The sequence below is a fragment of the Antedon bifida genome, chromosome 11 (assembly GCF_963402885.1).
Source record: "Antedon bifida chromosome 11, ecAntBifi1.1, whole genome shotgun sequence".
NCBI lineage: Eukaryota > Metazoa > Echinodermata > Crinoidea > Comatulida > Antedonidae > Antedon > Antedon bifida.
Genome location: NC_136236.1, coordinates 17,972,837 through 17,983,109, shown reverse-complemented (window position 1 = coordinate 17,983,109; position 10,273 = coordinate 17,972,837). Strand labels below are relative to the sequence as shown.

At 33.9% G+C, this 10,273-nt stretch overlaps 2 protein-coding genes across 2 annotated transcripts; both read right to left on the bottom strand.

Moving 5' to 3' along the window:
* Positions 1-2,732: 2,732 nt before the first annotated feature.
* Positions 2,733-5,975, bottom strand: LOC144855243 (uncharacterized). The gene is made up of 3 exons (XM_078713049.1): positions 5,816-5,975; positions 3,960-4,056; positions 2,733-3,307 (listed from the first exon to the last, which is right to left on the bottom strand). Exons 1-3 carry the CDS (start codon positions 5,891-5,893, stop codon positions 2,733-2,735), a joined length of 750 nt encoding a protein of 249 aa, XP_078569175.1. The 5' UTR covers positions 5,894-5,975.
* A 1,850-nt stretch (positions 5,976-7,825) lies between these two features.
* LOC144855711 (protein rolling stone-like) lies at positions 7,826-10,024 on the bottom strand. Its single transcript, XM_078713628.1, has 4 exons — positions 9,935-10,024; positions 9,292-9,433; positions 8,790-9,027; positions 7,826-8,441 (listed from the first exon to the last, which is right to left on the bottom strand). The coding sequence occupies exons 1-4, from the start codon at positions 9,982-9,984 to the stop codon at positions 7,846-7,848; spliced, it is 1,026 nt and encodes a 341-aa protein (XP_078569754.1). The 5' UTR covers positions 9,985-10,024; the 3' UTR covers positions 7,826-7,845.
* Positions 10,025-10,273: the final 249 nt, after the last annotated feature.

Genomic DNA, 10,273 nt, shown 5'->3' with positions numbered 1-10,273 from the left:
CAAGGTGGCGCCCTAGCTCCAGATGAATATAAAACTACGCGATTGGTCAACAGGATGAAGTAATAATGTTCTCCAAAACGAAAATAAACATTATGTAATTATTATAATATTCGCCGAAAAATGATTTCACGTTTAAAAATACAAAATGAACAGTAAATTTAAACCTTCCGATTGACCATTTTTTATACAAAAAATATGGTTCTATTGGGGAAAATGGTATTTTCAACAGACTGTTAAAATTAATCAAAATTAGGGATAATGTAATATCTCATCTTTAAAGGAGATTGTTTTGTAAAACAAAATATAACAGCCAAATAATGAAAGTTCTGAGTGCCTTTTTTTAAAATTATGGTTTTATTGGAGAAATTAGTGATCCATTATTTGGTTAAAGTGAATATCTACTATCTGACATTAATATGGTCTTTTGAAATTAATAATAGTTTAATGTTTTGTTTTGGAATGTATAAACAAAATATAACAGTTTTATAATGCACCGTGATCTGTTTTTCGTATGGATATAACAAAACTAATTTTTACCCTGAGGTATTGAATCACTTCTTGACGGTGGATGAACGATACCAATTGAAATATAATTACCTTACGCCCCAAAGCGCTTATTGACCTTGGCATTGGCTTGTGTGGGTCTAAAAGCCTTCCACTATAGTGTAGGCGAAATCCATTTTTCGCAGAATTGAAATTCGCGTTGCAATTTCATTATTTTTATCGAAATATTTATCTGTAAGTCAGTATCTGCAATTTTCATTTTGAACGTGTCTGCCAAGTTTCGACATAAGCTACCTAAATCGTGGGAATGAGATTTCGATTCGCGCTAGTAAATTTGTCAAGAAAAGTTAGGACTGGTAAACTTTATAAACCGAAACATAAAAGTAGGATATATATAATATAGAGTATGTAGAGTCGATAAATGACAAATTAAAATTGTTTGAGGTGGAATGGAAGCATGTTGAACTTTAATTTGATAGGACTTTTTTTTTTGTAAATGGAGGAAAAAGAAGAAATACCTTATACTTTATACATTTTATCATGTCACCGCCGCTGCGTCGGTTTTGTTTTCATTTCATTGTATACCGTATTTATACTGAATACAACAATTTTTACAAATTAAAAAAAAAAAGAAAACATGCAACGCGTCTTCCGCGATTAAATAATGGATTATGACCACACAAAATGCCGCAAAAGACAACGCCAGGCTAGGCCTATAAATAACTAGGCCTAATAACATTCGACGCAAAACTGCTTTTAGGTACAGTACATTGTTTTTCTCTCATGAACGTACATTTTAAAATAATTTATATGCATTATCAAAGCGTCAAACTTGCAGGGGGATAATGTCTTTATAAGATAAAACGAACAACATACTTAACTATGAGCCTCTGAAACTTATATGGAGTTATATCGGAGTTACATCGGATTTATATCAAAGAGGTACATTGTTTTATATCGGATGTACATCGGAGTTATATATAAAGATGATGGTACATCGAAGTTATATCGGTGGTACATCGAATTTATATCGGAGTATTGGAATTTCGGTGTTAACGATACAGGGAAATGACTACACGAGCACAATTGCGTCGGTTAAACTATGCACGCTTAACTAATGCGTGTGAGTGAACATCATTTTTTGTTGACGGAAAAATCCGTAAGCGTTACAAAATTACTTCTGTGCGTTTTGTCACAGCGTGCGTTAAGGTCTTTCAACTTATCACTTTCGTATAGTACTATTTGAAACATTTTTACCACCAGTGACGTTTTGTAGATTGGTGTCAATCATCTTTAACACGCCCGTGACGTCATAATAGGTGGGCTTGTGTAAACGTCACGTTTACCTCGTAAGAGTACATTCTTTAATATAATTGTTTACAGATTAAATCAAAAATACAATATCAGCTGAAAGACTCGTTTTATCACCGTTTGACTAATTTTGATGAACGGGTAGGCCTACTACCATAAAATACTAGTATCGACATTGTTACTAGGAGTAGACATTTTTATGCCTAAAGGGTAGGCTTAGAGATACATCACTGGGGACTGGGAAAGAATCCCATGGGCCAAATTTATACAATTAGGCTTTGATTTCATGTAGTAACGACTGTAGAATTTTGAAAAGGAAAGTATGAAACGCCATGGTATGACACGCCTTACGCGTCATATTCAAGTTAATTATCAAGTATATCATAAATTATTGTATTATTTTTAGCTAAATGATGTTTTGATGTGTAGCGTCATAAACTACATAATCATAGTAATTTTGTGTTTTACACTTTATTAGTATTTCCAATTTATCAGCCTCACTATAAATATAATATATATTTGCAACTAATGAATGTGTGTGTTAACATAAAATAAAAACAATAGACTTCCCGCAGCCGCATCATCCTGGTACATTGACACAATAAATTAATGATAATATGTGAGTATTATAAGAAGTTCGATGAAGGGGTGGGTAGCGGACACGAGATAAACAGTGATTTTCGAGATTTTAAGATATGATATCACTCCCTATTCATAATCAATTAAACGTTATGATATTTAAATGAATTGTACGGTTTTAAAACCTCTTGTAATTAAGAACAAGGATAATAGTCTGACATTTTATTATATATACTTTAAAACCCGTTTTTTAAGAACCATTTATAGCATAGACTAAAATACTTTCATCATGGACCTATAAATTAGAATAGGTTCATGCTTCCATTGCTAATTATTAGTTACGCATTGTTTACCACCAATTTAACATCTTTACCACATGCACATTCGTCGTCGACCTGAGGGTTACAGCCAAGCCTATTGCTCAAGAAAGCCCGGATGTAAGTCATAACAACAAACACAATCTGAGACAACGGTAAAATTATGACAATTCCAAAGAAACTTGCCACCGCCGCCCTCAACGGATCTTCTGCCCAATTCATCCAGCGGGCGTATATATACGGTTCACCATACGGGTCCGTGCCACCAGCGATAAAATAAACGGCGGTAAATATTAAATAAGTGAAGCCGTACATTGAGAGGTAGATACAATGGGCACATTTTACCGGTGTTGCAACAAGAATTGTATCGATCAGCAATATCAGGTAGTTTACGCCATGCACGTGCATGTTGAAGGCAGTCCAGTTGTATTCATTAAAACCAAGATGATGTTCTTCCTGCCAATACGCACTCACTAATGGCGGTGTTGCTCCATACGCTATTGTCTGAAGGAACCATTGTAAACGAAGATACCAAGGTAGTAGACATGGGCTTGGACTTGTCTTTCGTTTCTCTGTAGCACATTTTGTTGACGTAACTGTGAATATGTAATTCAGTAAACAACATCAATTCTTACGTGGGTTGTGACACATAATTGTATAGGCAAATTGTAATGTTACTACTTGACTTTCGAAGCAAATCTTCCTCTATCATTAGAACTTTAATTGTCACTATAATACCAATATAATGCAAACATTATTTTTTTGGTTTTCAAAATACCCTTAAGCTGCAAAACGAGCATCCGATGCACATGTACTGATTTAGTCTTAGAAGGGCCATAACGCATACATTTCATCAGGAAGCGTAGACTTTTGCGGATTTGGCGTTCCATACAAGCGATGATTTTTTTTAAATTTTATATTAATTATTACAATAGAACAACACCAGAAGCAAATTTCTCGCAAGAATCGAACGAGGGGTTTCGCTACGACATTTTGCTGGGTTCCGAAAGCTGTTAGAACATTGGAAGAGTGAAATTACACTGTTTGAACCTTATACGGTAGGCTAAGCCTAAAAAATAGAAATCAAAATGTTCTGATACAAACCTGTACATCTTCTAAAAGAATGGTAAACAACAGCGTTAAAGGCGGCTACGACAAAGTGAGCAGTGAACATCACATACGTCCAGTTTGAAAAATATATAATAAATTTCCATTTTCGGTCAAACTTCGGGTAATAAGGTTCCTCACCCCAGTATACAATGACTAGTACTAACCACGTGACCATGTAGATTGCGAGACATATTCGATAGATGATGAAAGAAAACGGCTGAAAGAACCAGTTACACTGAAAAATAACAGAGTGACGTGAATCTATGTGGGGACAGAAAAGAAGCAGGAGGTTTACTAAACAAATTTCAAACTTTTTTGCAAATAGATACCAAGATCATGCCTATTGATTTTCAGGAAAATTGATATATTGGTGACGTCACAAAATCTTATTAAAATCTCGAGTTATCTGTATCTTCAACATGGGCTGAGATATTAAATAACACGCCCTCTGTCGCTCTGCTTTTCTGAGCACAGTTTATTATTTTTTCTTGAGCTCTGTCTACACTACCAAACTTTATGCGACAAACAAAGTGACGTCATATCACTACCATATTTGGGCACATCACACTTTTTTGTTAAACTAGTTTGATAGTGTAGACATAGCTTAAGAATGCACCAATGTTTTACTAAAACAAAAGGTTGTATATCCTTCCTATAAAACCAACTTTTAACAAAAGTACAAAAAAAAGTACTACATCATAGTTATTACAGAACACATCAGCTTTTAAAAAAATAGTTTATTAGAAAAATTTGACCTTGTGGATTAGTGGAAATAAGGATTTTTTTAAACAATACGTTATTGTCTAATACACCTCAAGTAAAGAATCACAAAGTAGTTAGCCCCAATCTTTTTACGGTACGGTATTAAAAAGATTTAAGTTGTAATAATGCTAGTGGCTATATAACCAAGTTGAATGATTTAGTACAATTACAAATCAGCATAGTTCTTGATTCTTAGATTATAGGCTAAACGAATAAAATCGCTTTGTAAAATAGGAATGAATATGAAATATTTGAAATTTTACACTTAATATATTATACGAAGACACATCGTAGAAGAAACTTGGGCGTATAAGAAAATAATTTAGGATTTGTGTGTGTTTACAACCCATCATTCCCGCCTAGACATCATGCGAACCACCCGTTATTGCAATTCATTTATCCCTCTAAGTCAGTTGCAGTTTTCACCGTTACTAGATAATTTGGTTCCGTTTAATTAATTTATTGTGTATAACGTTTATGTGTAATTTGTATAGTGTGTATAATGTTCTCATATATTTATTCGTTTCTTAAAATAGTGTATACAGTACAATACAAACGGACAATAGACCTAGTGGAAAACTCCACCATCTAATTAGGGCTACATAATATGATAATATAACGTTATATAGACCTAGTGGAAAACTCCACCATCTAATTAGGGCTACATAATATGATAATATAACGTTATATAGACCTAGTGGAAAACTCCACCATCTAATTAGGACTACATAATATGATAATATAACGTTATATAGACCTAGTGGAAAACTCCACCATCTAATTAGGGCTACATAATATGATAATATAACGTTATATAGACCTAGTGGAAAACTCCACCATCTAATTAGGGCTACATAATATGATAATATAACGTTATTCAATCAATTTCAATTTCTTTTATTTCGAAAATTTCCATCCATATCAACAAACGTACAGAAAAAGAAAAAAGAAAAACTCTAAACTATTCAACATACGTTGCATGAAACCATAGATAGATTTTCGCATATACTCATTAAAGGAAGGGACACCATGTTCAATAAACATCATACTGGGTGGCACTACGGCTTCTAGAGACATTCAGTATACGACGCAAAGCATTATTGTAGCATACATTAAGAGATCTAATAGTCTTCATATGATAGTCACACCAAAGGGCAGCACATATATTAATACAATAAAATCTAAAGAGGCAACATATATATTTTACTTTCAGTTAGCCGTACAAGACTTACCTGTGGACTAACGAATTTAACCGGATTACCATAACGAAACGCTAGATTGAACCGATTCCACCATTCCAAACCCCGCATCGTTGTTTACAATAGAAGAATGAATGTTTCTACGAATTTGTTCGAAGTTTACCGACGATTCAGCAAGTAAGATTTCGTCTGTACATCACTGACATCACATCACAAGTTTACCTTTCTATCTCACGACTGATTGCATGGCCGGGTGAGTTAACCTCATTCCTTACTGCGCTTGCGCCAATTTTTGAAAATAGGCCTACGTTACCGGTATATGGCTAGGCCTCTACATTCGGGGTTGGCAACACCTGATCTAAGGCTTGCGAACACCTGCGCGTGTGTGCGCATGTTACTTGACAAGTACTACAGATTTTTTATTTCACAATTTCTCGCACTCTTAATATTGACTAAATCGAAAACAGGGGTTTAGCTTCATTACAAAAATGCATACAGTTATATAACCACACAAACACAAAGTCAGAAAACATTCATATATCGATTATCGTTTGTTTATTTATTACGGTATCGTATACTATTGATTATCATATGATAATATTGATTATTGTATTAGAGACATTGAACCACCGTATATAATCAAATCGTATAATTTGAAGAAGATATGTTGGCGCGGCCTGCACATAAAGAAGTACAGTTAGTTTATACTCTTTTATAATTTTTCAGTTTTCCCCTAATGTTGGTCATCTAACAACTTCCTTGTATTGCAGATGACTTAGTGCTTGTTAGTGATACGGTGAAAGGTCTCCAAAAATTAATAAATAAACTTGAACTTTATTGTGATACTTGGAAACTTACTGTAAATACTACAAAATCCAAAATTATGGTTTTTAAAAATGGCCGCAATTTAAGGAACATCGAAAAATGGAAGTATAAAAATATTCAATTAAAAATTGTTAATTCGTATAATTATCTTGGTGTTATTTTTAGTTCAAATGGTACATGGAACAACTCAATGCAACATAATCAACAAAAAGCAAATCAAAGTTTATTCTGCTTAAAATCATTTATTTATCGTAACTTATCTTTTCTTCCAATTAAAACATGGAACCATATTTTTGATGTGAAATTACTTCCTATTTTAACGTATGGAAGCGAAATCTGGGGAATGTCAGATAGCATAAACATTATTGAAAAAACGCATACTAAATTTTGTAGATATTTATTGCAAGTTGGGAAAAATGCACCAAATGCCGCTGTTACTTCTGAGTTAGGTAGATTACCGCTTTCTTTGGATTGTTTAGTTACAGTTATAAGATTTTGGTTACATATTATTACTTTAGATCATGACAGATTCATTTTTAAGTGTTATGAGTTTCAACTTAGAAAAGTTAACCGTAATGAGAATTGTTGGGCACAACAGGTCAAACACTTACTTTTTTCTACTGGTTTTGGTTATATATGGTTACAACAATATGTTAATAGTAAAGGTTTATTTTTGAGAGAATTTAAGTTGCGCTTATGTGATATTGAAAAACAAAAATGCATTCAAAAATTTAGTTTACATAATAAGTTAAAGCTCTTTTCTCTTTATAAAAAAGAAATATGTTTAAGTTATCACTTGACCAACATCATTAATTTTAAACAAAGAAGATTATTAACTAAGTTACGTTTAGGAATATTAGAGCTAGAAATTGAAAAGGGCAGATGGGAGGGTGTAGAAAGGTATAAGAGAACGTGTAAATTATGTAAAAAGAACATTATTGAGGATGAATATCATTTTATTTTGCAATGCACATTTTACAATGATTTAAGAAAAAGTTTTATTCCAAGATTTATTCGTGTTTTTCCTTCTATTAATAAGCTATGTTTATTACTTTCCAACACAAATTTTACTTATAATTTAGGAAAATACGTCTACTTTGCTTTTGAAAGAAGAAACCATTATCTTAAGTTATAGTTATTTTTATTTGTTTGTATTAGGGCCAAAGGCCAATATACATTGAAATAATAAATTCCCTGAAAAGGGAAAGAAAAGTATTGGTCTAGGTTTCCTCCATGATCTAATGAATTATCGTTTGTTTTTCGAGTATTTTTTTTCTGGTGCAGTTCCTTTGAATTACGTTTTCCTTGATCTTTATGAACAACCAAACGAAACCGTGTGAAATCGGTGCCACTATGAAACAAACAAAACATGTGGAAAGAAGATAATTCCTTACGTTGTTTTCCCAATCCAGATAATCCTTATAGATGTATGTATACCCCTTATGATTTAGGCCTCCGAATGTCCAAAATATCACTGTAAATAAGATGTAACTCAGGCAGAAAAGAGAGGTGTAGATGAAGTGGTAAAACCTATACGGATTGGCAATAACTATGGCGTCTATGATACAAAGTAGGACGTTGATACCATGGACATGGGCTCCAAAGATGTGATTAGGACGTTCTTGAATCCAATAGAGAATAGTGACACCGATCGATGTACTATAAGCCAATACTTGCAAGAGCCACACGAAAGAAAAGTAGTATGGTAGTTCCGGTTTGCATGTTAGTCCTTTACTTATATTATTGTTTCGCTCGTTTTCATCAACAACTTTTAAAATGATCTTCACTTTCACTACACTATCTACGTCTGCTGCAATATTATTGTTAGACTTATCTAGGGAAAATTACAAATTGAGATTATTTATAGATTAAAACAAAGAACCTACAAGACAAGAATCTCATGCTCGTCAAAACACGATTTCGAAATGCATTGTGGGAGTCAAAGTGCGTCCTAAATAATGTTATGCGCAAGCTTTCTATTCGAAGTTTTTTGGGTAAGGATTTTGCTTTGGCACAATTGGTTATTGCTAAATTTGGCGGATAGAAACCAACTTACCCGAGTAGAAACCAACTTACCCGGGTAGAAACCAACTTACCCGAGTAGAAACCAACTTACCCGGGTATAAACCAACTTACCCGGGTAGTTCCAAAAGTACAGGCCCAAATGAGAGGTAGGCCCTACCTGCATTATGTATGTAGTGATACACCAAGACGGCTATTGCTGCGAAGATGAAGTACATGGTTAGAACAAAGTAACTCCAATATGATATGAACAGAACTATTTTCCATTTTTGATCAGTGGGAGTGTAGTGTGGTTCATTTCCCCATTCTCTGACAATTAATAGTGTCCATAGAAATTGGTACAACGCTATCATGCATCGATACAGAATGTATGGTCCAGAAAACCCGTTACATTTAAACTGTGGAAGGGAAAAGGAGAAAATAAGTATTGAACAACATTGAAATGTAGGTAATGTTTCATGACTCTTGGTTGTCTCGGTACTTTAGGCTATAATTATAGTGGACCATCATCGGGGCAAATCCAAACAGGCCTTAACACCTTCCCTAGCCATAACAATAATAGTCAGTAGACATATTTGTTTTAGTCAGGTACCCGCGCAATATTCAGACCTATCGTGTTCCACATTTTCAATATGAAAGGTCAAACCGTACATATGACTTACTGTTGAAAGGGCAAATCTTTCAGGTGATACCCCTCCAAATCCGGAAACCGACCAAATGGTTTGAATGAAGCATTTCTTAGTCGCACAACTTCCATGCCTTCTTCTAACAGTTGTGACTGTGTTTAGGCCTACAGCACTGATCCTTAGATAAAATATAATGAAGAAAAAACTTGGTGGAACGGAGTTCATACATGTCTCTATGATATAATACTTTCTAACACTTTTTTCTATTTATATCTGGGGTGGGTGCCTACCTAATTAAGCTCTTGATTGTTATGTATTTTTAAATATACCTTTGTTCAGATACAAATTAAATTAAAAGTAATAATCTAGTGGATTTCAATCCTTTTTCGAGTCAGTATTTCGGCCCGGTGTTTCGGTAATGAGCCATAATAGGTTCATACTCTTAGATTAAAAAAAACAACGCCAAATTAAACGTTATGATGATTTGCCTTTCTTCTAAACGTGTTATGATAGACACTAGATTATAGGTGGGGAGATATGCGAAATATCTGGGTCTATGCAATTACCCACGCTATTATGTTATATTATCTTTTCACACACAGCGTGGATATACAACTTGTCAGTTATGTCTAAGTTAGGCCTACTGGTAAATATCACTTATCAAGGTACGAATTATTACCAAATGTTGAAATATTTAATTAATACAGCAAAACGTCTGACAAACAGCATAACTAAACTACCGTTGTTATAAACCGTGGATACAATCTCATCGAACTAGCTGCCAACCTAAGGCAGTCGTGCTCGCTATTTAATAGTAGCATAGTTGAGTTCCCAGATGTTTAACAATGGCATGCACCCTAGGTTATATTCACAATAAAGCGTGGTTAAACGTAGATGACATAACCAGTAGCCAATCACCAGACACTACAATAAAAATATTATCACATCTATAATTAAGGAGATTCATGAAACCAAAAACACTGCTTAGCCGTATATTAAAAACAGGTTTATTGTACTG

Bases quoted from the DNA above. Each gene is read 5' to 3' on its own strand.
- LOC144855243 (XM_078713049.1), bottom strand. From the start codon at position 5,893: ATGCGGGGTTTGGAATGGTGGAATCGGTTCAATCTAGCGTTTCGTTAT. The intron at 4,057-5,815 runs GTAAGTCTTGTA...GTTATTTTTCAG, and splicing joins TTAAATTCGTTAGTCCACAG to TGTAACTGGTTCTTTCAGCC. The intron at 3,308-3,959 runs GTGAGGAACCTT...ACATATTCACAG, and splicing joins ACTAGTCATTGTATACTGGG to TTACGTCAACAAAATGTGCT.
- LOC144855711 (XM_078713628.1), bottom strand. From the start codon at position 9,984: ATGCTGTTTGTCAGACGTTTTGCTGTATTAATTAAATATTTCAACATT. The intron at 9,434-9,934 runs GTAATAATTCGT...ATTTTATCTAAG, and splicing joins ATTAAATATTTCAACATTTG to GATCAGTGCTGTAGGCCTAA. The intron at 9,028-9,291 runs GTAAGTCATATG...TCCCTTCCACAG, and splicing joins AAAGATTTGCCCTTTCAACA to TTTAAATGTAACGGGTTTTC.